This window comes from Gigantopelta aegis, chromosome 2, assembly GCF_016097555.1.
Source record: "Gigantopelta aegis isolate Gae_Host chromosome 2, Gae_host_genome, whole genome shotgun sequence".
In the NCBI taxonomy this organism is placed as follows: domain Eukaryota; kingdom Metazoa; phylum Mollusca; class Gastropoda; order Neomphalida; family Peltospiridae; genus Gigantopelta; species Gigantopelta aegis.
Window position 1 is genome coordinate 44,642,155 of NC_054700.1, and position 27,388 is coordinate 44,669,542.

General features: G+C 34.7%; 1 protein-coding gene across 4 annotated transcripts in view; it reads right to left on the reverse strand.

The window, feature by feature from the left end:
- Window positions 1-4,583: 4,583 nt before the first annotated feature.
- LOC121386175 (E3 SUMO-protein ligase PIAS2-like) overlaps window positions 4,584-27,388 on the reverse strand; it is a 53,826-nt gene continuing 31,021 nt past the window's right edge. For 2 of the 4 annotated variants that reach the window (XM_041517001.1, XM_041516982.1), the window contains exons 9-13: window positions 25,741-25,846; window positions 25,204-25,277; window positions 24,307-24,467; window positions 23,113-23,264; window positions 15,086-22,549 (exon numbers count right to left, since the gene is read on the reverse strand). In XM_041517001.1, the coding sequence (XP_041372935.1) occupies window positions 21,987-22,549; window positions 23,113-23,264; window positions 24,307-24,467; window positions 25,204-25,277; window positions 25,741-25,846 (1,056 nt within the window). In that variant the 3' untranslated portion in view covers window positions 15,086-21,986. Of the gene's footprint in view, window positions 7,106-8,361; window positions 8,403-9,517; window positions 9,778-15,085; window positions 22,550-23,112; window positions 23,265-24,306; window positions 24,468-25,203; window positions 25,278-25,740; window positions 25,847-27,388 lie in introns of those variants that run through there. The other 2 variants (XM_041516991.1, XM_041517010.1) reach the window with 2 other exon arrangements.

Below are 27,388 nucleotides of genomic sequence, written 5' to 3' on the forward strand. Positions count from 1 at the left end.
GTAACACGCATTACGTCATGTAACGTTTTGAGGAGCACCTTGCGCGTCGGAATATTTCGTGTTTCTCCGTTGTCAAGCCGATAACAAAAAAGACAAAACAAAAGAAATCAAAGTTGAAGTTTAAAAAAACAAAAACCCAACACTTTACGGTTGTTGTTTAAATTAAGATAACATTGTAAATAAACTGTTATTTACAAGCATAATTGTAAAATATATTATACCCTATGTTTGTAATTCAGTTCACAAAAACATTTTCAAAATCGTATCTCTGCACAAGGCAGAGTAAAAAGGAAGTTTAATAGTAGCATGACTGCTCGAATGCGTTATTGTCAGTGTTCCTACTGGCAGTAGCTAGTGGGGATTTCTCTATTAGTTCGTTTGGTAGAGTACTGAACTCTAGTACCGAGAGTCTGTGGTTCAAATCCCCTCAGTGGAGGTTGATTTTTCTGTTACATTTGGAGCCGACGTAGGGACCGGGTGTTTACAATTACAACCCAGGTTGAACCCATAATAGTTCAACTGTCCGTGGACAACAACTCCAGGACGTAAGTTAACTTCACTTGAGGGGAAAGTATATGTAGTAGTGTTAAATTGGTATAAAGTGGCAGTAGTTAGTGGGAATTTCCCTATTAGCTCAGTTGGTAGAGTACTGGGCCCCGATTTACGAAATTATTTTAGCTTTAAGATCACCTCAAATGCATTAACTACATATAATGCACTTAAGATGATCTTAGCACTAAAATCGCTTCATAAAACAGGGCACTGGACTCTTGTACTCAGTGGAGGTTGATTTTTCCATTACATTTGCATCAACATGAATGTTTGAAAGGGGTTTGTTTTTATGTCTAGCCTAACATTTTATTTTTAAAAAACAGCAAAGATCGAAAAGCAATTGCCAAATTCTTGCTGCTGCTGCTGATGATGATGTTGGTATTGTTAGACAAGAGAGGAGCAAGAAAAGGCTGCGATATGCTCACTTTTGCACACCATAATATTAAAATGGAAAAAAAAAAATTCTACGATTCAAAAGTTTAATATTGCAGCACCCCACCTCACCCCACCCCAATTACTGATCAATTATATTTTCCTTCCCATGAACTCAAATGTCTCTAAGAGTCTTAAAACTGAAATCAACCAACAAACTGAACGTCGAACACAATTTATTATAAACCCAAAAATTAGATGAACTTCATAATGACAAAAATAAATAACATGCAGATATTACAAATGTATGAAAAATAAATAATAAACTATCAATTAATTATTGTGTTAATGAACAAAAGAAAATAACATTAATAAAACAAGCAATGACATTACAATATGTTATGAAATGTTAAAGACATAAGTTACGCTGACATTTCAAAATCACCTATATTTATGGATTAATCCAGCTATTTATTGTCCGATATAGGTTTATTTCGTTACTTGGTCGAGGAAGAGAGGAAACCTGTTGCTCTTACAGAGGATACTCCTACCAAAAAAGTAGCAAGGGTTCTTTGGTTTACATTTCCTAAGGCTAGCTCTGGCAGAGCAAAACATTTCGCCAAATTATCTTTTAAAAAAAGCAAAACCCAGAGTTATTTTCCAACAAACCACCAATTATTACTTGAAATGTTTTTGCCAAATTAAAATAAAATTTGCCAATTTTTCCTAAAATTCGCAATTGGCGAATTTGACAAGAGCTAACCCTGAAATTTCCCCTCTTATAGAGTACAGTATATACCACAACCTTTGATGTAGTAGTTGGTGGGGGTATAGGTAAGTGCCTGTATAAGATGGATGGGTCTCCGTAGGATAAGCATCTCCATATGACAGATGTTTCTCTATAGAATAAGTGTTTTTATAGACATTTCTCTATAGACAGCGTCTCTATAGAACAAGTGTTTCTCCATAGGATGTGTTCCTATAGACAAGTGTCTGTCTATTGAACATGAGTGTCAACTATAGACACTTGGAAAGAGTTGATTATAGACACTTGTTCTATAGAGAGTTGATTATAGACACTTGGAGAGAGTTGATTATAGACACTTGTCCTATAGAGAGTTGATTATAGACACATGTCCTATAGAGAGTTGATTAGAGACACTTGTCCAATAGAGTTGATTATAGACATTTGTCCTATAGAGTTGATTATAGACACTTGTCCTATAGAGAGTTCATTATAGACACTTGTCCTAAAGAAAGTTGATTGTACACTTGTCCTATAGAGAGTTGATTATAGACACTTGTCCTATAGAGTTGATTATAGACACTTGTCCTATAGAGTTGATTATAGACACTTGTCCTATAAAGAGTTGACTATAGACACTTGTCATATTGAGAGTTGATTATAGACACCTGTACTATAGAGAATTGATTATAGACACTTGTCCTATAGAGAGTTGATTATAAACACTTGTCCTATAGAGTTGATTATAGACACTTGTCCTATTGAGAGTTGATTATAGACACTTGTACTATAGAGAGTTGACTATAGACACTTGTCCTATAGAGTTGACTATAGACACTTGTCTTATAGAGTTGATTATAGACATTTGTCCTATAGAGTTGATTATAAACATTTGTCCTATAGAGAGTTGACTATAAACACTTGTACTATAGAGTGTTGCTTATAGACACTTGTCCTATAGAGAGTTGATTGTAGACACTTGTCCTATCGAGTTGCTTATAGATACTTGTCCTATAGAGTTGATTATAGACACTTGTCCTATAGAGAGTTGATTACAGACACTTGTCCTATAGAGTTGACTATAGACACTTGTCATATAGAGAGTTGATTATAGACATTTGTACTATAGAGAATTGATTATAGACACTTGTCCTATAGAGAGATGATTATAAACACTTGTCCTATAGAGTTGATTATCGACACTTGTCCTATAGAGAGTTGATTATAGACACTTGTCCTATTGAGAGTTGATTATAGACACTTGTACTATAGAGAGTTGACTATAGACACTTGTCCTATAGAGAGTTGACTATAGACACTTGTCCTATAGAGTTGATTATAGACATTTGTCCTATAGAGTTGATTATAGACATTTGTCCTATAGAGTGTTGCTTATAGACACTTGTCCTATAGAGAGTTGATTGTAGACACTTGTCCTATCGAGTTGCTTATAGATACTTGTCCTATAGAGTTGATTATAGACACTTGTCCTATAGAGAGTTGATTATAGACACTTGTTCTATAGAGTTGACTATAGACACTTGTCATATAGAGAGTTGATTATAGACACTTGTCCTATAGAGTTGACTATAAACACTTGTACTATAGAGTGTTGCTTATAGACACTTGTCCTATAGAGAGTTGATTGTAGACACTTGTCCTATCGAGTTGTTTATAGATACTTGTCCTATAGAGAGTTGACTATAAACACTTGTCCTATAGAGAGTTGACAATAGACACTTGTCCTATAGAGAGTTGACAATAGACACTTGTCCTATAGAGAGTTGACTATAGACACTTGTTATATAGGGAGTTGACTATAGACACTTGTCCTGTAGACACTTGTCCTATAGAGTTAACTATGGACACTTGTCCTATAGAGAGTTGTGTTTTTCCTACACAAATGTTTCTGTCAAAGCAATGTTTAAGTGATCTCAACACATCCGCTTAATTAAACCAAAACTGTCCAAAAAACCTATTACAATGTTTAATTGATCAATAAATGGTTGTTTTGTTACTATAAAGTAACTTTCAGTCAACTTGTCTGGTCGGACAAGCTGCACACTCCCACTGCCGTGGATGTATTCATTTGTTACACCTTGATAACATACAGTGAAACCTCTCAAAACTGGACCCTCTGTAACTGGAATTCCCCCAAAACCGGACATTTTTTACGGTCCTTTTTAAAAAAATTGATACAAAATTTAACCTCTCTCAACGGGATACCTTTTAATACTGGACATTTTACTTGGTCCCAAGGGTGTCTGGTTTAGAAGGGTTTCACTGAATTGGTAAATATAGATATATATATTAACCCATCATGACTAGGGAGTAAGTATACCAAGTCTTACAGTTTGACATCATCAACAGAAGGAAATGTTTTATTAACAACATACTCAACACATTTTATTTATGGTTATATGGTTAAGGACCACACATATATTGAGAGAGGAAACCCGCTGTCGCCACTTCATGGGCTACTCTTTTCGATTAGCAGCAAGGGATCTTTTATATGCACCATCCCACAGACAGGATAGTACATACCACAGCCTTTGTAACACTAGTCATGGAGAACTGGCTGGCTCACCATGGAAAGGAATATTTTGCAACATTTAATCTATAGCTATTTGGTGGAAGGGATCGGGAACATAAATCCTATAATCCAGTTTACATGAGGCAAGTGCACTCCCACTGAGCAACACCCCCCACCCCCACTCCACCCCATTCCTGCACACTAATTACATGTATGTAAAATGGATGTAATGTGAGTAAATACCATTGTATTTAAAAATTGTATTGTATAAATAATACCCAATTATTTAATCTTATTGGTTGTCATTGTAGGAACGAAGAAGTTTTGACTACTGTAGGTTTTGGGTGTGTTGTTGTTTTTGGGTGGGTTTTTTACTCAATACTATCTTCAAATTTTATTTTTAAAATGACAATGAAACATGAAAAATAATGAATGTATGAAAACATGTCACAAACATTTTTTGGTAACTCTAATATGACTAGAAAGTATTTTTAACATTACTATGGAACATTTAACGGAATTGCTTTCAAAAAAACAAATAATATGTACATAATGATATATCAAAAACATTATCACATCACAGATCATAGGGAATGACTTAATGGGCAGTTCAAATATTAAACTGATCCCATTAAAAACATGAGAGCACTGCTGTTATGAGGAAATGGTAACCACAAATTTCATGAAAATTTAAACCCAAAGGGCCACAACTTTTTTCACAAGACAAGAGCAAATCTGATGACTGACATATATTAGCAACTCCCTATGTCAAATATTAAATCAATCTCATAAAAAAAAGTGAGATTAATGCTGTTATATGATGATAAAATGGACCTAGATGCCAAATCTCAAAAGGGCAATAAATCTTCCAAAAACAAATGAATGAATATTTTCTGTGAATAAATGAATGATTAATGAATGAATGAACAAATGCATGTGTAAGTGAATGAATGAAAACATTAATTTATGTTTGAATGAATGAATAAATGTTTAACTTGACTTAGCACACATTAAAAAAAAATTAACATGGGAATAAATATATGATCATTGCTGGATGCAGGAGCTATTCCCCCTTCCTACTTGGCCCTATCTGCTCCCTTCCAATCTACTTTTGAAACACACACTTTTTGATACCGAAAACAGAATACATACCATTATCAGTAATTATTTATATTTATGACCATCTACTGTTCAAAACTCTCTGACAGATCTGCTTTATGGTATACTTAACAAACTTAACTAGGACCAGTAATTAGTTTTTGTATTTTTCTTTAAATATGGTTAAAAAAGCGGACAAAACCCCCCAGCTTCTTCAGTGTTAACATTATGGCAGGTTCTTGAAATTAATTATTTAAACAATTTAGAGTGCACAAAATGATAAGCATCATTATGTACCAATGTGTAATAAATCTTATGCAAAATGTTGACACTTTTTCATAAATGCATGATTTTAATGAGTATATGATGACAATTAAACATCTACATATTTAGGGCAGATGGCAAGAGGGAATGATGGGGCAAAATGGAAGAGGCAAGCTAAGAAAGGGCAGGTTTAAATGCCCATCCAGCTTCATATGCCTCTGTAATTCACAATACAAAAATGACCAAAATCATATTTAAAACTATATATACCGGTAGCTATAGTTATTATCAAAGATCTTTATGGACGGACAATCAAATATGACGTATGAAATGAGAACTTTTATAAGGTGAGATCATAAAAATTAATGCATCTTATGGTGTGATTATTCTTTTCTCCTCAGTCACCAAATAATACATCCAAGGATTAAAAAAATATGGACTTGAGTATTGTTTGATTTTTGACATAAAATAGCACTATGACAGATTCAAAATATAAAATTGAGTATCATTTGATTTCAGGGTCCTTTCAACAATTAAGTAATGCTCTAGGGTGAATGTGTCAGAATGACTTACCCCACCGACTGTGAAAATAATATATTGCCAACCCCTACCCCTTGAAAAGCAAATTAATAATTACTGGCCTTTCCTGTAGTTATCATTTTCCAATCACTTTGACGAGATGTAACATTTTCAAAACAATTTCTCATTTTTATTTAAGTAAATGTAGCCAGTAATGACAAATTTGTTCTGTTAAAGATGATTTTTATAATCTAATATTTATTGATGAAGAAATAAAAAAAAAATTTTTTTTAAAAAATGCTCAATGATGTCAGTCAAATTATGTCCAAGTGACAGGTGAAGAGGAGATAAGTGATGACCAGCACATTACATAATAGTAGAGGCGTTATTGGTCCGAGTCTTGTAGAATTTTATATGGTGGAAGGTTGATGAAAAAAGATTTTTTATACAATGTAATTGTTGAATGGTGCTGTTACATTTATTCTTAAAAGATAAATGCTTTGACAAAACTATATTAAATGTTGAATTCTATCTCTTTTGATTTCAATTTTTTTTATTCAACTGTCAAATGTATACCCTGTATTAAATGCTGAATTCTATATCTTGTAATGCTGACATTTTTTTCTTTCATTGTCAAAAAAATAAGTGTATAATAAATGTTTAATTCTATATCTTTTGGCTTTCACATTTCTTCTTCAACCGTCTATAACAAGAATGTATACCAAATGTTAAATTCTTTATCATTTGACATTCACATTTCTTTTTCAAATCTCAATATAATAAACATATACTGGGTACTGAATGTTAAATGTTGTATGAGTTGATTTCCTCCTTTTTTCTTGGCACCAACACAGGAATGCTGTTTGGTATATTAATAACTAGTAGGATGGTGTCTAGTCTAGAGATATCACATCAGGGCCGGTGTTCAGTGTAAACAGCGGAGAAGACATCAGTGAGTCACTTGATGATGACGACATCGCAGTTGGTTTATAAGTCCGGGAAGAACTCATGTAATCAGGAACCTGGAAAATATTAAATTAAAGAGAAAGTCATGAGTTTATTTGCCATTATAACTAACAGATCCTGAAACATTGCACATGTACCTGGAAGTATTAAATTAATAATATATATGTGTGCAGCTACAATAAAGATCCTGTCTAAATGGGATAAATATTAGGTCCCCAGCATGATCCAGTTTCGATAGGTTTCACAGTTTGATAAATTAAAAAAAAATTAATTATTTAAAAAAAATAAAAATTAATGGCACACAAGAGGCACACATATCAGCTATTTGGGCAGTTCCTTCAAGATAAAGCTTATTGGTTAAGTGAGTTAGTGAGAGAATTTAATGTCAACCTCACCACTGATCTGAGTGATTGCTCTGGACTGAAGTCAGTACTGGGAATTGAAACCAACATTTACCATCTGTAAACTCATTGGCTTAACCAAATCGCCATAGTCTTTTCTTTTTCTAGCAATATGAAAGATGTGTGTGAGTCAATTTCATTTTCTTACACACCTGTTGAATGCTCACTACTCCAAGGACTAATATTTTTGTCTGGCAGCAAAAGGATCTTTTATATACTTTTTTTTCCATCTCCACCACCTTTTATATTTGCCGGTCTCCCCACATAATATGACACACAGTGAGAGTGAGAGTGAGAGTGGGTGCCCCCCCCCCCCCCCCCCACCCCCACAGTGGCTATATCAATGATTTTATGTGCACAAGGTGTAGCCCAGTGGTATAGCGCTCGCTCTATGCGCGGTCAGTGTGGGATCGATCCACGTCGGTGGGCCCATTGGGCTATTTCTCGTTCCAGCCAGTGCACCACGACTGGTATATCAAAGGTCATGGTATGTACTGCCCTGTCTGTGGGATGGTGCATATAAAAGATCCCTTGTTGCTAATCAAAAGGAGTAGCCCATGAAGTGGCGACAGCGGGTTTCCTCTCTCAATATCTGTGTGGTCCTTAACCATGTCTGACACCATATAACCGTAAATAAAATGTGTCGAGTGCGTCGTTAAATAAAACATTTCTTTCTTTATATGCACCATCCCACCGACAGGATAGTACATACATGTACATTGTACCATGGTCTAGATCAATCGTCACAGGTTCACATTTTAATAGCATTATGATTCTGAACTTTGGAAAAATCCAAAGGTTGTTTCATCTTTGGTAACTGAATGTTTTTACATTTCAGAAAAAAAAAAATCTGATCCATAACAAAACAAAAAATCTGTTGATGTTTACATCCATTCTCAGTGATCTCTTACCTTATTGTTGGAATTTATTCCTGGAAGCACTAGATTTTTTTCTGAAAATAGAAACAGACATTTATTTATACATTAAATATGTTCTGCATTATTAGCATAATGTAACAGAAGATAGCAGTATATTTTTAGTACTAATACAATGATAGTACCTGATATATCCTGATATATCGATCCTTTTAAAAGTTTTTTCGAAGTCTGACCAATAAGATGATGTCCTCAGCAGTTTCTAAATAGTTTTAAATAAATGGTGCCGTAAATAATGTAGAACACATGCTTTGAGTAGTGAATTATTGCATATTTGTGCCCCCAAGTATAGTATAACATGTTAAGTAAATATTATATACGGGGTAGTGTGCTGTGTATATTATGTAACATGTAGCACTGAAAAACACAATAATGTTCACATTATTGTAGTTTTGTTTATTATATTACATATGCTGTAAATTATATTGTATAATACATTCAGTGGTGTTAATGTTGTATCATATGTATGTGGTTAATATATTGTACAACACATTATAAATATTTTATAACATGTTGTGTAAGTATTGTGTTCATATTCTGTAAATATTGTATAATGCATATGCTGACCATTGAAAAAGTATGACTGGTCAGAACTGGACTTCATCAAAGGTATGATCAGGACCATAATACAGGTTTATCACCATCAGTCCACCAAATTACTGGCAGGAAGATTGGACAATTCCCTTGGCCCTAATTTATTACCTGTATTGCCATGGGATGTCTATGTGTAAAATACGAAGATATTTTAGTCCTTACCTACGGACTTTTGGAACAATTTGTGACAAACTGACAAGCCTGTTTTGGTCTTACACACATGTAACTTCCGGGTACCTATATTTATAATGCTTAATCAACCACCTTTAAGAAAATATGGTGTCAGCCAGAAGGTGAGGATCCAGGGGAATGGTGCTAGGGATGTTCACACTGTTGGTATTGCAAAGCATCCCCAAAAATCCAGTTTTTGCATATGCATTTGTGTAGTTGGGGGTTGGGGTCATGTAATATCTTCGTCTGCTTAGTGTTTTGAGGGAGTATTGCCATATACATGTATAATGTATGAAAAAAATTGTGTTCTTTTGAAAATAGTAGGTGCCAGTTCTAAACACCTTCATTTTCTAGTTGACATACTCACCAGCAAAAGGAGCAGGTAAAATTGGCTGAGGTTCTTTCCGGAGAAGATTTGGTCTGTTAGAGTGTAAAGAATGCATTGAGTGACCGACTTGATTGCGACCAGCTGAACCTGCGTCTGCTGGTGGAGCCACAGAGGGCAATGACCCCATGGCTATTGTGGAGGTCATGATAATGTAAGGCATACTGAGAATTGCAGGGGTTGATGGGGAAATGGCTGTCTCCATAAGGGTGCTGGTGGTGGGTTTTGAGCTTTGCTCGTTACTGAAAAACAGAACTCTTTGTTAGTACAACAATAACTTGTGCAGAAAAACCAGTGCCAGCTGTTAAAGCATTAGTTAGTTTAACCAGCAGTTAAGAGAGTTTCAAACCCAAGGATTGAACAAATATACCGGTAAATAATGAATGAAGACATAGTGTTGAAACTTGATTTAGAACAATCAACAGTACCCAATACATAATAAAATCTAAAGTTTATTTTGTATTTGTGCAAATATAATTAAAAGGAAATTATTGGACTAACCCAGGGTTAATTTTATTATGTTTTGAACAATCAGGCTCTGATTTGTGGAATAAAACCTTGTTGGGCTGAATTTACAAAATGGTGATCAGTGCATGTTAAGAGGCAGACCTTGCTGTTTAAGAGAAGGCATCACTCAGGCTCTCCATCACTCATCTGAGACATATAGTTCGTAACATATATTTTTGAATATATATAAAATTATTCAAAGACAAAAATCTCAATTAGGCAACTACAGACAATAGGACAACAAGCACCTTGTTTAATACAAAGATACTGATATTCTTACCGTGGCCCGGTTTCCATGAATCGATCTTAGCGCTAAGATCACCGTAAGAACATAAGGTAGTTATTAGGTGACTATTGCGGTTAGTTTTAGTATTGCATTAGTATTGAGATAGTTAAAATACTATTGTGATAGTATTGCAATAGTGACAGTACTATTGCAATTTTATTGAGAATTGTTAAATCGCTTAACAGTAATATTACAGGGACATTCCTGAGTTTGTTGCAACTTTTAAGGTGTTATCGACTAACCGAGACTCTTTAATGATTATAATTATATATCAAATATATTTTTCTGCAAAAAATATTAGTGACTGTATATTATTAAACGTGTATCTGGTCATTCCAATATTTTTACTTGGTTAAAATTAATTTTATTTCCTAAAATTTATTTTTTCGTACGTACGAAATTATTTGAAAAAAGAATCCAGTTTGGGCTCCTTACAAATATTAAGACGACCAGAAACACATTGAATGTACAGACACCGATATTCTAAAAAAAAAATACATTTAATATGTAAGTTTAATCGTAGAAATATTTTATTAGTTGAAAACATATTACAATGCAGCAAACTCAGGAATGTCCCTTTAATAGATATTTCGCAAAACTATTTACTTCAGTCTCCCAGTATGTATGTATGTATCAATATATGCATGTATGTGTGCGTTTGTCCGTGTATGTGTGCGTGTGCGTATGTATGTATCTATGTTTGTGTTTGCGTGTATGTCTGTGTTTGAACTTAGTTGATTTGTAATACGGTCACTAGGTAGTGTGATCTTATTTAATAAATTTATAAGATAAAGACCACACATTATTGTTGTTATGCTTTCATTGTGCATACTATCAAAACTATTAACTATCGATGCATTGCTATCAATGCACAGACTATCGCAACATATCAATAGTTTGATGTACTGTTACACCACTAGTAGTTATGCACTCGAGGTGATCTCACAACTAGGATCGTTTCATGGTCTAGAATACATTGATTAATTAATCGACTATAGGATGTCAAACATTTGGTAATTCTGACATGTAGTCATCAGAGAAAACCCGCTACATTTATCCTAATGCAGCAAGGGATCTTTTATATGCACTTTCCCACAGACAGGAAAGCACTTACCACAGCCTTTGACCAGTATGATTGGAATGAAAAAAAGAGTTTTGTTTTGTTTAACACCACCACTAGTGCACATCTATTAATTAATCATCGGCTATTGGATGTCAAACATTTGGTAATTCTGACTCATTAAGAGGAAACCCACTACATTTTTGCTAATGCAGCAAGGGATCTTGCACTTTCCCACAGACAGGAAAGCACATACCACAGCCTTTGACCAGTTGTGGTGCACTGATTGGAATGAAAAAAAAAGTGTTTTGTTTAACGACACCACTGGAGCATATTTATTAATTAATCATTGGCTATTGGCTGTCAAATATTTTGTAATTCTGACTCGTCGAGAGGAAATTCACTACATCTTTCCTATTGCAGCAAGGTATCTTTTTATATGCACTTTCCCACAGACAGGAAAGCACATATCATGGCCTTTGACAGTTGTGGTGCACTGGTTGGAACGAGAAAACACCCAATCAGTTGAATGGGTCCAGTGACGTGGTTGCATCCTGTGATGCAAGCACCTCAAGCGAGCACTCAATGATTGGAATGAGAAAAAACCCAGTCAGCTGAATGGATCCACCGAGGTGGTTCGATTCTGTGACACAAGTATCTCAAGTAAGCACTCGATCGACAGCTACATCTCACCCTCTTCGTGGAATAGGACCCAGGAAAATATAATATGTAATGTTAGTTTTTAAAAAGGATCCGTTAATCGTAAACATGTTACAACGGAAGGAAGGAAATGTTCTATGTAACGACACACCACTCAACACATTATTTACGGTTATATGGCATCAGACATATGGTTAAGGACCACATATATATTAGAGAGGAAACCCATTGTCGCCACTTCATGGGCTACTCTTTTCAATTAGCAGCAAGGGATCTTTTATACCCATCATTCCAAACAGGACAACACATACCACGGCCTTTGATATACCCGTCGTAGTGCACTGAATGGAACGAGAAATAGCTGAATAGGCCCAACGACAGGGATTGATCTCAGACCGAATGCACATCAAGTAAGTGCAGTACCACTGAGCTATGTCCCGCCCCTCTGTTACAATGGCTGCAAACTCGGGATAATGCCTTTAAATCAAATAATCAATATACAGGGTGATCACAAAATTTTGCCAAATTATCTAAAAAATGCTAAACCTACAGCTATTTTCAAATAAAGGTCAATAATTACACATTGTTTTTGCCAAATTAAAATTAAAATTTGCCAATTGTCCTTAAAATTCACAAACTGGTGAATCTGGCGAGTGCCAGAGCTAGCCCCGATAGGTCATCATATCACAAAATAAGCTACATTTAGGAATCAATTTGCCAAGTATCTGAATCGAACTAAATTTTATCACGACTGATACATGTATTATGTGTACCAGGTCTTAGTATTGCTACAGAAATAGTTCTTGTGCACCAAATAAAATTTGTAAATGGTTGAAATTTATGACTTGTGTGAATACACTATAATTTTACAATCTTGTTTATTTTATGAATGACCAATTATTTCTTGAAAACGTTTTTTCCCCCCTTGTCCTCCATTAGTTAAATATATACCGTGTGCAATATATGGTCAGGAACTTTTTTTTACCAGAGTAAATACATAAATGTACTGTATAATAATGGGGCACTTGCCTCATACATGGTCAGTCTATGACTGATCCCCATTGGTGGACTCATTGGGCTATTTCTCGTTTCAGCCAAATGTCTAATATCCAATGATTAATAAATCAATGTGCTTTAGTGATGTTGTTAATCAAAACATACTTTGTATATTATAATGAAAATAGACAGCAAGCTAATTAGTTAGTTGGCATGCTGCTGTTTAGGTTTTCAATTGTAGGTCCTCTTAGTGCATTTTTAAACAATGTTATTCCAGTCTTAAAGGTCTTAGAAGAAGAAAAAAATCTTTCTCTTACAAAGGAGCGGGACGTAGCCCACCTGATGCATGGTTGGTTTGGATCCATCAGGCTATTTCTCGTTCTGCTAGCGGTATATCAAAGGCCATGGCATGGGCAATCCTGTCTGTCGAATAGTGCATATAAAAGATCCATTGCTACCAATGGAAAAATTTAACAGAGCCATGCTTATAAAAAATTTAAGAGTCCAAACTCAATCTCTAATGATGTCACATACATACAATTTGTCATGACATTACTGTCTCAGCCTCCATTAGTTGATTTGGTTTCTTTAATGACACCACTATAGCACACTGAATCATCCCACAGACAGGATAGCACATACCACAACCTTTGATTTACCAGTCGTGGTGCACTGGCTGGAATGAGAAATAACCCAGTGGGCCCACTAACAGGGATCAATCAGAACCGACTGTGCATCGAGCGAGCACTTTACCGCTGGCTACATCTCGCCCCAGCCTCTATTACATTCTTTAGTCTATACTCTAAAAAATTTTTACAAGTACCAGGCCAGGTTTCCTCTCCAAGATTATGTCAAAATTACAAAATGTTTGATTTATTATTTATTGATTATTTATTAATGGTATCAAATCCCATAGACGACAATAGTAACATATGTGGCTAAAACTCCTACCTGCAACGTATCAATCGACATAAACACCACGGATATAAATACTACCACCCCTCACCCTTAAAGTGAATCATAAAAAAGTGGGTGTCAAGCTGCTCATTTCTGAGATAACGGGTAGCATCTACGACTACCCTAGTTCCGCACAAAATTTGAGTACATTTGTTTTACAGGTACCCCATACGTTTCAAGCAAAAGGCTACTTGACACAGTGGTACTAGATGAAATAAAATTGCATACATTTTTAGCCCAGATGAAACTAATTTTTTTTACAACCAACACACTCACATTTATAACCAATCACAGGACTTGTGGTGTTCACTTCTCTATCAAAAGTTGGGTGCACCTCGAACTTTGACCCAGCCGGAAGTTATTTGGTTTAGTACTACCTCTAGTGGTGTTGTTAAATAATACAAACTTTAACTTTGCGATGGCTTAGGCTATTTTATCATTGTCGGACTTATTTACTGTTCTTATTTGTATCATTTAGATACCAAGATGGACCAAAAGGTGTTTTATTTAATGTCAACACTAGAGCACATTGATTAATTAATCACTGGCTATTGGATGGTAATTGGACTCCTAGTCACCAGAGGATACCAGCTATATTTTTCCATTAAAAGCAAGGGATCTTTTATATGCACTTCCCACAGACAGGAAAGTACAAATCACAGCCTTTGACCAGCTGTGGTGCACTGGTTGGAATGAGAAAAAACCCAATCAGTTGAATAGATTCACTGTGGTGGTCCGATCCTGCGATGCAAGCACCTCAGGCAGAAAAAACAATGTTGGACAGACATACATACATTCAGACAAAAGGATAGAGATGAACACTATAGTTTCCTCCGGATGACCGTTGGGGAACTAATAAAGTAATAAACATTCACAAGAGAGCATATGAATGTTTTCAACAGAACATGTTACATATTAAAATAAAACCCATTTCAGTGAGAAGTGAGACATATCACATTAACTTTTAAAATAAAACATCTGTACAATTACAATGCCTAAAAACGCTGCACTGATTTTATACACATGTATTCTGTTGCAAACATCCATGTCCTCAGAAATATATTACAAAGGACAAAGACGGGTACATTTAGAAATATTTAATTTAACATGTTTTTTCTGTACATTTTTGTACACACATATTCAATAAGTGACTGTACATTAACATGATGTCTGGTGTTCAAAAATACATAAAAAGTATATACAACACTTAACATGCCTTAACTCAACTATTTTCCTCATTCATAGTTTTGACAACTTGGAAGCAACTAAGCAGTCAACATTCAACCTTTCAACTTCAGAAATGCTATCTAAACAGAATCATCTTTATACCAAACATTTTTTGTTACCATAATAAGAAATTAATTTGTTAAGTAAGGTTAAACTATCTGCTTAATTTTCATGCTTTCAATTCTGACAATTTTAGGTTAAAATAGCTCAGCGTCAGTGCTTGCGTAAGGTGTGCAGTTAGCCGTACCTTTAATCATTCTCAAAGCACCCAAACCATGTGTCGTGACTGATACATCAAAAGCCATGGTATGAACTGTCCTGTTTAAGGGAGAAGGGGGAAGTAAATCGGATTAATAATGGTAGGGAGCCCCAACTGTTTAAATATTAAACTGGACTACGGTTTTGTTTAATAACGATGATGAAGTTCTACCAAAGTCTTACTTTTTTCTCAAACATAACTTGTGTCAGTTATTACTGTATCTAGATTTGGAGGTTACTACTAATAAATGTTCTCGACGAAATGTTCCAAAGTTTGAAGTTTGTTTTGTTCAACACCACCAGAGCACATTCATTTATTAATCATCAGCTATTGAAATGTTGCAACAAAAATGATTCTGTTTAGGCATGCCTTGCTCTAAGTAATATGAATTAATGAAGTTTCCATGTCCTATTTTAATTGACATCCAAGAGATTCTATGTCACACAGACAACAGCTAATAAAAAAATAAAAAAAACATACTGCAGCATCACAGAACACATGTATACAAAACCACTGCTTCTATTATTAGACCCTTCACTGTAGAGCTGTAACGATATGATGGTGCATTATCCTATCACGATACATGGTTCATAACATCATGCACCGATTTAGGGCAAATGTATTGATATATATATATATATATATATATATATACACACATACATATATATACACACACACACACACACACACACACACACACACACACACTGACAACTTAAACTTGTGAACATCCTGAGGAATGAAATCATAGTTCCCATATTCTTTGCTAGGAAATGCAAGTGATCACTACCGCTCCTCTTCATACTTGCTTGGAAAGTTTTAGGAGTGAGACAAATTGATCACCTTGCAATATTTTTACATTTTAAAGTTTATGCGACTGCTCGCCTAGCACCATTTCAGGAGAGTAATCTTCAGCTCAGCTTGATTTTGTTCGTAGCAATGACTGTTAATCCCTACCCTTTTAAGTGTCACGAGACATGACATCATAATTCACCTGTGTCATTACACCTCTACTTCACTGTGGTACAGAAAAAAATAATCAATTAAGTTTCTCATGTATTTCTATTGGCAGCATCTTTCATTTCAGTCTCACACATGCACACAAAAAAGCTACAGCACTTTTACAAAGAAATAAAACAAAGAGAGAGAGAAAAAGTCTTTAAACAAATACACTATCAATTTTTTCAGCATTATTGTTCTCTTACTTTTTCACAAGCACACACAAACACATGCACTTTTTCTTATTATAAAAATTATTTTTCTCTTCCACATACAGAGCTATCAATAACATTTTAGGACACAAAGCATCACCAACAATCAATCACCTATCTTATAAACAATTCCTGAGATTATTTTATTTCAACTAATATGGTATGATACAAACAATTCATATTGTGGGTATTCCACTAACAATGCCTTCATTATGAAGTATGTGAAGTTAACTGTCAAGGTCAAGATCCTGACCTTGAAGAAGCTAAATCAATATTTAAAGTCATGATACATTTGTTATGACAAAAGAAATCAAAAAGGCAATTTCTTCACATATGAGAAAGTATTAAATCATACCTAATTCATATATCGGTTTACTTTTGAAAAAAATTAAGAAAAAGTCCCTTTTTTAAGCTGAATAGGAAAATAGTATGAAGATTTTAAAAGTAGAATATTGAAATTTTGCTCAATACTAGTTTATAATGTGTACCGATAAAAAAAATTCATTTGATAACAATGCTTACTTTTAAAATGATGCATGGTATAAAAATTAATGTCATTAAATGTAATACCATCGAGGTACTATTCATATCTAAAAATGGTGATTCACTGGCCCATCATCTTCTTCTGTCACACCTAGAAATCTATAGGCTAAAACACACATTCATAATTTTCCGTAAGTTTCTTTTCCCCAACACTTTTTATGTCCCCCAACTGCAATTCCATGAACTATTCAATATTGGACCGTCTCCGAGAAAGTCAACAGTGGTCATACTAACAAGTTCACCAGTAGAAGAGCTTAAAAAGGAAATCTCACTTAAAGAAAAGTGTATTTCATCCTAGACAAAAAAAACCCCACAAACAAATGGGCTGTGGGAAAAGAAAATGATGGGCCAATCAACCATCATTTTTAACATGTACAGTACACTAAGATATTGCTGTCAACACAGCATAATAAATTGGTTTTGAACAAAATTGAAATTTCTGCATTATACTTTTTTCCGCTAGTCAACATCAAAAAGTGGGGATGTTATTTTTTTAAATATAAAAAATAAATCCATTCAACAACAAATCATTGCAAATTAAATGACCGTAAAATATAGTTTTCTCTTGAAATTAAAATCCCAATTACATTTTTTATTTCCTAATAAAAATACTTGCAAATATCAAGAGCTTTTTTAAAGTAATTCTGTCAACAGGAAATTAACTATAGTATGCTTAACTGCATAACACACCAACAGGTGACTACATGATTATTGGTGTGATAATTTTGCTGTTTTTCTTCACATGTTTTATGGTCATCAAAGACCTATTAACTGGAAATTTATTATTTAAAGTGAGCATAACACCAAAAAATTACTGCCTGATCATTACGCATCAACCCAGTAACTCAAAATGTAAATGTTTATACTATATTTCATTACGAACAACAAATAAAATAATATCTTGAATCTTGTGAAATCTACAATTCATACCAAACCATTCGTGATGTGACTGTAGACTTCACTTGTTGAAATACTGATTGTGTTGGACATGACTCACAATAGTTATCAAGGTTAAACCAAATCCATGCAATGAAAACCAGACAAATTATATGCAAATATTAGCATTGTTCGCCGTCGTTGAACACAAAAATGACAACTGACATAAACAAGGCATTCCACAGGCATGGATGTTCAAAATAACAATACTAACGTAACAAAAACAAAATGTGGAATTCAAGTCGTTCGTCTTAAGCCATGCAAATAATACACATATTTGCATTCTTGGCTATGGATTTATAAAATAAACAATATACATGTACAGACAACGTGTCATACTAAGTATAGCCATTTATTTATTTTTTCGTCACTTTTCAGTATTGTGGTTCTCTGGTTATTGCTTATTATTTGGGGCTACCAAAAGTATAGAAAAGAATGACGAGTAAAGCTAACTCAACCCCCACCCACCAACTTCAAATGGGTTACTTAAATAACCAACACCTAAAAAATACCAATCACACAAATTAATATTAGACTTCAAAATGAAATGAAAAAAAGAAGAAGAAATATGACTAAAATATCATATATGATCAAACATTATCACATCTTTGGTCCAACAAAGTTCAGAACTTACATCTTTACCTGATGAATAATACTAAATTAAATCAAACCGACAACTTTATTAATTAATGTACACCTTGTGTTACTTGTTATTCTTAAGTATGCTGTTGGAAAGAAATAAGGGAACGCATGAACTGCAAACCTACCCTAAGTTCAGCCAGCTGTTTTTCGCTAAAGTTTGCAAACTATTTTGACTAGTTCCTGAAGTGGTCATTCGGTTTAAAGTGAAGCGCATAAACCAGTCTAGTGGACGTTTTTCTGCTCAGCCTGGCTGAACTCTGCCCCATCTACTTTACTACTAGTATATTTTACACAAAAGTTGTAATATGGGACTGACTGCCAGTAACATGATCACATTTTGACACTATGGACAATCACAATTTGCCGTTCCTATTTGTGTGATCCCTCATTTTTTTCCATCAGTATACATCTAACCAATAATAATTAGAAGTTTTGTTTCACTGTAATGTGCAATGGTTGCAGGTGTCTGATGTTAAGTAGGTAGTGTGTCTGTATAGAAACGATCACATGCAATTGCAATATAAAACAATTTGCATGTAACATGCAAGTTAGTAATATGAAACTGATGTAAACAACTGTTACAACTTGCATGCAACTGTAATTTTGATGTAAGGGTTATACGTAACATACTGTAACCCAGTGCAAAGGAAATGTTGAGATACAACTAAACCATTATCTGCAAGTGTAATGTGAACTGCTGGTCTTTAAACTGTAATTGTGCAACAACTGCCATCAGTAACAATATAAAATAACTACTCAGCCATACAGCTTCAGAATGTTAATTACAACCCAAACATGCCCCCAAAAAGCACCCACATAATGGCTCGCATCATAAACTTTCTGAATATAGTTTGCTAAATGCACATCCCGGAAACCAATAAGAAATACAAATTACAATCATTTTTCAACATCATGGGCAAGCATATTCATTATTTTATATAATCTTCCAGGACAAAAATAGTTCAGTGCTAGAATGTTTATATATTTCACCTTATAAAAACAAAATTTAAAACTTCCCATCTACTTAATTTTGTTTGCAATAGTGGCAAGATTTTTAAGACCTTCGGATTTTATGAAAACGATAGTTTCCAGCAACGTGTTGGTACTGTGTGGGTAAAATCACACAACAAAATTTTTGTTTTCCATGATTATTATATCGAGTACGACTATTGATCAGAACCTAAAAACAGTTTCCGACGAGTATCCATGATCACAAGCCACTGAACCGTAAAAGTCTTTCCCATAAAATTTGAAATTCTATGGCCTGTTTTAATAATGTCGATTTGTTTATTTTATTCTGTTCGTGTTTGGAGAAAATTAAACAAATATTAAAGGTACTTGATCCTTTGTAATGCCGGTCTCTGAAAATTTATAGAATCAGTTCCGTTCTTTCATGTCTTAATTTTGAGTAACCCATTTTCCGTTTGCATATTAAATTAAGGACATCATTTACAGTCGTGACCGGTTATACCAAAATGAAGACAGTTACCTGGATTTGTTTTTGCATAACTCGTAAATGATTTACACAAATGTTCAAGTCTCAGAGGCTGTTACTTCTGTCTAAGACTAAATTTCTTGCTTGGAGTAATTGTTTTCACATGTAATTATGTGATTTTTATTACTGTGTAACCACCTTCAAATTAACTGGCACTTTTCAAATTTTATCTGAAGATCTGTAAATGCTAAGGTTCTAACAATTCACTGGAATACAGGGGATAATATTTCAAAATCTTAGGTAACCGTAACGTGCGTTTTACTTAGATAACCAATTGTTCAGTTACGTGAAAAAGTTTTTGTAACCATGGTTCTGTGCTACATTGGTGGTTCAAATATATTTAAAAACAAACTGATTTTCACTTTCCTTACTGATATATGGCATTTTTAATTTGAGAATGTAATTGTTCACCACGTAACAAATTGGCAATTCTTTTAATTTTAAAGTTGCATAACTGACACGCGAACAGAGCAATGGTTCTCATGAAATACTGTGCCCTGGGGATATGAACCCAACATATTCAAAATTCTGGTGCATGCCAAAATGGTCATAACCACAACACTATTTTTAGCTTTGATAGACATTAGGACAACAAACAAAAAAACAACCCACACAGGATGAATAAAAATTAATATTCTAAGCAAGTAGCTCCAGTATTCAACCTAAATTACCATACAATTGTTTTTCAGAGGACCATGTACCTTTAATATATGAAAGTTGTTGGCCGTTACATATGAGAATAAATCACTTTGAAAGTTGTTGACCAGATCAATGAAGTCTTGTTAAATATGGGGATAAATCACTATGGAACTGTTGGCCCGCCCAATGAAGTCTTGTTAAATATGGTAATAAATCACTATGGAACTGTTGGCCCGCCCAATGAAGTCTTGTTAAATATGGTGATAAATCACTATGGAATTGTTGGCCTGCCCAATGAAGTATACTGAATACAGGAATAAATCAAGATGAAAGTTATTAGCCTGCCCAATGAAGAATAATGAATATAGGAATAAATTACTATGGAAGGTGTTGTCCTGCCCAATTACATCTATTGAATATAGGGATAAATAAATCACAGAGAAAGGAATGAACAGTTAAGGACACCTCAGCACGTTAAAAACAGACTTAAAACTGCTAAAAAAAAGAGAGAAAAAAAATCTACAAAAAGTTGTTTGCACCACTAGTTCTTCCAAGAAGCAACAGAGAATATTTTATCTGTACTATCCCACTAGTAAGGAGAAACCTATCACAGACAATCAGTTGTCAAGCTCTGGTTGGCCCGCAAAAATACCTTGGTTCCCCACCTACAGGGACACGGTAATCTATGGCAACATTTGTTTGTAAACATTTCAACAGAAAGATAATGTTGCCTGTAAATCCTTTGGGATTTATATATTTGTCTAGTTTTGGACAAAGCATCCTTCTTTTCATGTCAAACATAACAGCACTTTTTTTTTGGTCATTGTAACAAATTACAATTCGTTATTCGTCATTATATTGCAGTATTTGTAATCTTTCACATGCTGGTAATTCTCAGTTCTTTAACCATAGATCCACTATTCACTTTTCTTATTACCTAAAATGGTCACATACATTTCAGGAATAAATCCCCCCCCCACCCCCCAACCTGAAAAAACCAAACAAGCACCTAACAGTATTTCTATGTGAATCACCATGATAAACCTTGTAGAAATTCCTCAAACTCTCGGTCCGATAAAGCATCCAAATTTAACGTGGCTAAAGACTGGTTGGCCAAGGCCTGAGCTGAGGTCGGGGCAGGCGGGAGTGGGTTGGGAGTCAGAGATACTGTACTTGGTGCGGTCGAGAGGGCACTGGAGACAATACCCGGGAACATGTTCAAAGGGGGAGGAACCGACACATGGGCGAGTATCGGGAGTGGTGGGGGTGGGAGGCCTGTGGCTGATGTGGTGGGGTGCGGAGAGAAAGACACCCGAGGAGAAACAGGCGATAACGAAGGCTGGGGCGAGCTCATGGGCGACTGCGACCCAGTCTGACTGGAAGGGTTGGACAGTACGACGGTGGCGGGGCTGTTCGAGATGGACCGGCTACAGCTGGCATGCGGCGGCGTGGGTGTGTCGAGATTTATCACCCCGGGACTCACGCACCCAAGACCAGAAGGTCGACTGCTTGACCTCGGAGGTTCGTCGTCATCGTCGTCGGATATTGTGAGATCTATAACATCAGCATGAGGCTTTTTGGGTGGTGATACATCTGCGAAAAAGAAGAAATATTAAATTAAAATAATCCACTGAAAAAAGTACACATTTTTATCAGGCTTTTAAACAAAGATTCTGTAAAAAATAAATATAAATATATACAATTTAACTATGTTCATTGTAAATCAGGTTTTGTTTGGTTCACTTTATTTGACTTTTCAAGATGCAATCGCGACTTGTTTACCTTGTAATATCACTTCTTAATACAAAAAACAACTAGTTTTCAATATCAATATACATTATAATAATCAATATGATAATCAACAGTATGAATTAATACATTGTTACAAAGAACTACGAAGAAAGAATGCACTAAAAACTGCATCAATTGTACACCATGTTAATAACAAGTGTCGACTTAATACCATTAAGGCAACCCCTGCTATTAAGAAAACGTCTACTGCAAGAAAACATGCCACAGGAAAAAAACCCAACAACAATAGTATTTTAGTCCAAGGCAAAAAAAAAGGTCTGCAGAAAATTAAAAACTCCACTGCAATCTTCATGTTTTGTGTAATTGCAGGGATTGCATAAAGTATTACGCTTTAAAAAACGCACCTGTGGACTGACTAGTTGATGAATGCTGAGGTTTGACGACGGGACTGGAGATTAAATGAGTTTCCTTGTTCTGCTTCAGTGGGCTCCAACTGCCGTCTTCATGGAACTGAATGTCGGAGCTTATAGAATTGCGCAAGATGTCCACAAAATACCTGTAAAAGAGGTCAACACAATGTACTGTGCTGTGATAACTTAACATATCCAAAATAATTCTAAATGTAAAAATGTACATATCATAAAGACAAATCAATTCTATGAAGAGCTAAGAACAGGAAAGGAAGGAAATGTTTTATTTAATGACGCACTCAACACATTTCATTGACGGTTTTATGGTGTCGGACATATGGTTAAAGACCACACAGATACTAAGGGAGGAAACCATAAAGTCGCCACTTCATGGGCTACTCTTTTCGATTAGCAGCAAGGGATCTGTTATATGCACCATCCCATAGACAGGATAGCACATACTACGGCCTTTGGTGTTCCAGTTGTGGTGCACTGGCTGGAGCAAGAAATAGCCCAATGGGCCAACTGATGGGGACAAATCCCAAACCGACCGCACATCAAGCAAGCGTTTTATCACTGGGCTATGTCTCGCCCCAGCTAAGAACAGTGTTATTCAAGTTTAATGACACTGATGTGACACTTTCAGTTTTGATAGGAAACCCATCGCCGCCATAAAAGCTACTCCACAGATAAACCAGTAGGGTATCTTGTATATATGCATTTCTCCAGACAGGACAGCACATACCAAAGCTACATATGCCCCATTAAAGAAAGCTTGATTGAACAATACAATTTAAAAATACAACTATTTTATATACTGATTGAAATGTACAAAATAAATTTAGATCTTTTCTCTTCATATTTCATACACAGTCACCATGTATATTGTATGTATATAGAAGAGAGCCTCGAAAGTTGTCAAACTTGTGACTATTCTTTTATTCTTAGTGTATTAAAATATTTTCAATCACATGTATGATACATTTTTTAAATTGTAATACTTTCTTCAAAGTTATATCTACTAGATCTTCAAAAACTAAAACTTTAGTGATGCATTAATAGGGCAATATTTAATTCAGTCTTTATAAAGCTCGTTGGAGATGGTTGTGTCGTATGATCGATGACTGTTTTTTCCCCCCTCCCCAATTGTTGGTGTTGTTAAACAAAAATGTTTTTAATGATACGTACCCATCAATCATGAGCTTGTCAAATGGTGCTGCCTTATCACAAACTGGACAAATCCACGTGGGTTTCTTCTCATTCATCATCAGAAACGTCTGTGCATCAAAACACTGCAAATGTGTACACGTACTTGGTCGACATGGAATGGAAAGTTTCATTTTCCCAAGCTGTAAAGATAAAAATACTATTAAAATATGTTAACAAAACAGTTTCATTACAACCAGAAAAAGTATTTACGGCTATATGGCATTGACATATGGTTATGGACCACACACATATTGAGAGGAAACCTGCTGTCCCCACTTCATGGGCTATACTTTTTGATTAACAGCAATAGATCTTTTATATGCACCATCTCACACAGGGTAGTACATACCACAGCCTTTGATATACCAGTCGTGGTGTACTGGCTGGAACGAGAAATAGCCCAATGGGTCCATCTACAGGATAAAATCCCAGACCTTTAGCACTGGGCTACGTCCCACCCCTTATTACAACCAGATACCATAAGGATTAACAGTTCTAACCCTAGTTACTAGGCTGCAATCTCCGTCACGAAGGGCGTGTCATCACTCCCACGCCCCTCCCTTGAAAGTTTTAGGAGAGTGGCAAATTGATCATCATGCAAAGAAATATTTAATAACATTTTATTTGAAATTTCACTTGATTGCTCGTCAAACACATCTTCAGCAGAGTGATCTTCACCTCGTCTTGATATTTTCTTATGGCAAACCACTGAATAGTGTACAATATTTTCATCATTTCTTTAATTACATATGAAGAGTTCATTTCCAAAAACCAATACATGCCAATTTGCAGATTTTAGAGTCAACAGTGAAGGTTACTGATATTAGATCAATACAACAATAAAGTTTGCAGAAAAACAATAATAATTTTACATACCGGACATATTAAAGACACGCGTAGACTAGTTGTCGCTATTTCACTGTCTGGATCTTGAGTCAATTTTTCTTTGACTAAATAAACAAACAAAACAGGAAAACATTACACAAGTGTGGTAATTTTAGTTGCTACTTTAATGTTACCGACTGTGAACAATTCAATAGTACAGACCAGACCCAATCTAAACTTTTGTCAAGAAAAAAACAAATCAAGTACGATTCTTCGTGTAAAAAAAAAAAAAAAAAAAAAAAAAAAAAAAAAATACTTGGTACATTGTAAACTGAACCATTTGGTATCTTATCATAGTTATTTAGACATCAAGAGGTTTAAATATTAAATATTACACACACACACACAAAATCTATTTTGAAAAAAAACACCCAAAAAACAAACATTTAAAATATACATATATTTCTCTACTTTTTAATACAATGAAAATCATTCTTATTTAGCTATTATGCTTCTTCTTTACATACAGGTAATACATCTACATAGCAAATATCCAAACTCGAAGTAACAAATAGACAAGTTCCTTACTCAATGCTTTAGTGTGGTCTGGATGTCTATTTCCGAACTGTTTTAACCGATGGAAAAGTATGTCTGACGTCAATCTTCTCACCAAGTATACTGACAAACAGTAACCCTGTAAAACAAACACCACATAAAGACAAAATTTGTTTAACCACTTAGCATAATCGGAATTCTATCCAGAAGCCAGTAAACAAATTTAATGACTGGATAAATCCGGAAGACAGTCCAATGGGCCTACCGACGGGGATAGATTAGACACCAACCGCGCACCACACAAGTGTTACCACTGGCCTACGTCCTGTCCCAATTTAGGTGACAAAGGCCATCACACAGACAGTAAACTGACAGTAAACTAACCGAACCGTAACCAATTTATAAATGACCAGTCACAATGACGTGCATTATCACTCGGTGAATTCCAACATAAAACAGTTATAAACAATTACATAAACTTTAACCAAACTTTAATGAGTTCAACAGTTAAAACCCTAAAATTTCACCACAAAATATAACTAACACACAGAACACATAAAAAGACATCTTTTAACAAGAAACGTGGAGATTTCATCACATACTGACTGTAATAAAATGCAGCCAGACACAGGACAGAAAACATTTTAATTATTAGAATTGGTCTATCTTCAGACTGCTTTGCATGCAAGCTAATGACAATACTATCAAGCGGAATAAAATAATTTTTTAAGCGATAAAATACACATAAAAGCGATAAAATACACATAAAATGAGTTAACCTAACTTTGATGTTATTAGATTTATTAAAACAAATATTTTATGTTATTAGATTTAATAAAACAAATATTTTATTTTATTAAATTTAATTTTTTAATTTATTTATTGTTCTAATGTCAGTACACATTAATTATTCTGAACTGGTATTTCCAAATTATGTTAAAGTAAACATGCACAAAACAAAAGTTAGTCAAATGCATTAAAACGTGCATATTATTTGCATGCAAATAATACAATGTAATCTACTGTCGTCTGTTCAGAGGAGAATTGGTTACTAAGTATTTATGGTAAACTGGAATTAAATTACAATGCAACTTAAAGAATTAGCTGTTACAATGAAATCATATCAACATTTAGTCAGGAATCAACAATACCCTATGCGCCATCAATAAAATGCAACTTTCAGGGCTCAACAAGGGATTTAACATTTAACAATCCACCAAAACAAACAATAATATACATTACAAAAAAAAATTTATGCTAAAAAAAAACACCTAAAAAAAACCCCCACTTATGCCAAAGAAGCTCGAACCAAATTTTCAACTTCGAAAAGAAACGTCTTGGTGGGGTTCTCAAAAATGTTTTGTTAGTTTGTTACTCGCAATTTATTTCTTACACAGATGGAAAGTGAATTACAAAAACAGAAGAGAGGAAACTTAATATTAATGATCAGGTACTAAGATAGACTCTAAAGTTACCTTACACAACAGTCTAAAATTATGGCTCCTATTCAAAATATACTCTTCAAAAAAAGAAACGCAAAAGGGTACAAATGGGTTATAACACCGATTTTATGTTTCCTGCCGGTTCATGCTTTGTGAATATAAGGTCATTGCATGTCCCAAACACATTCCCACGGTTACATTCGATAAAACGAAGCTACTGTACAATAAAGTTCCAAAAT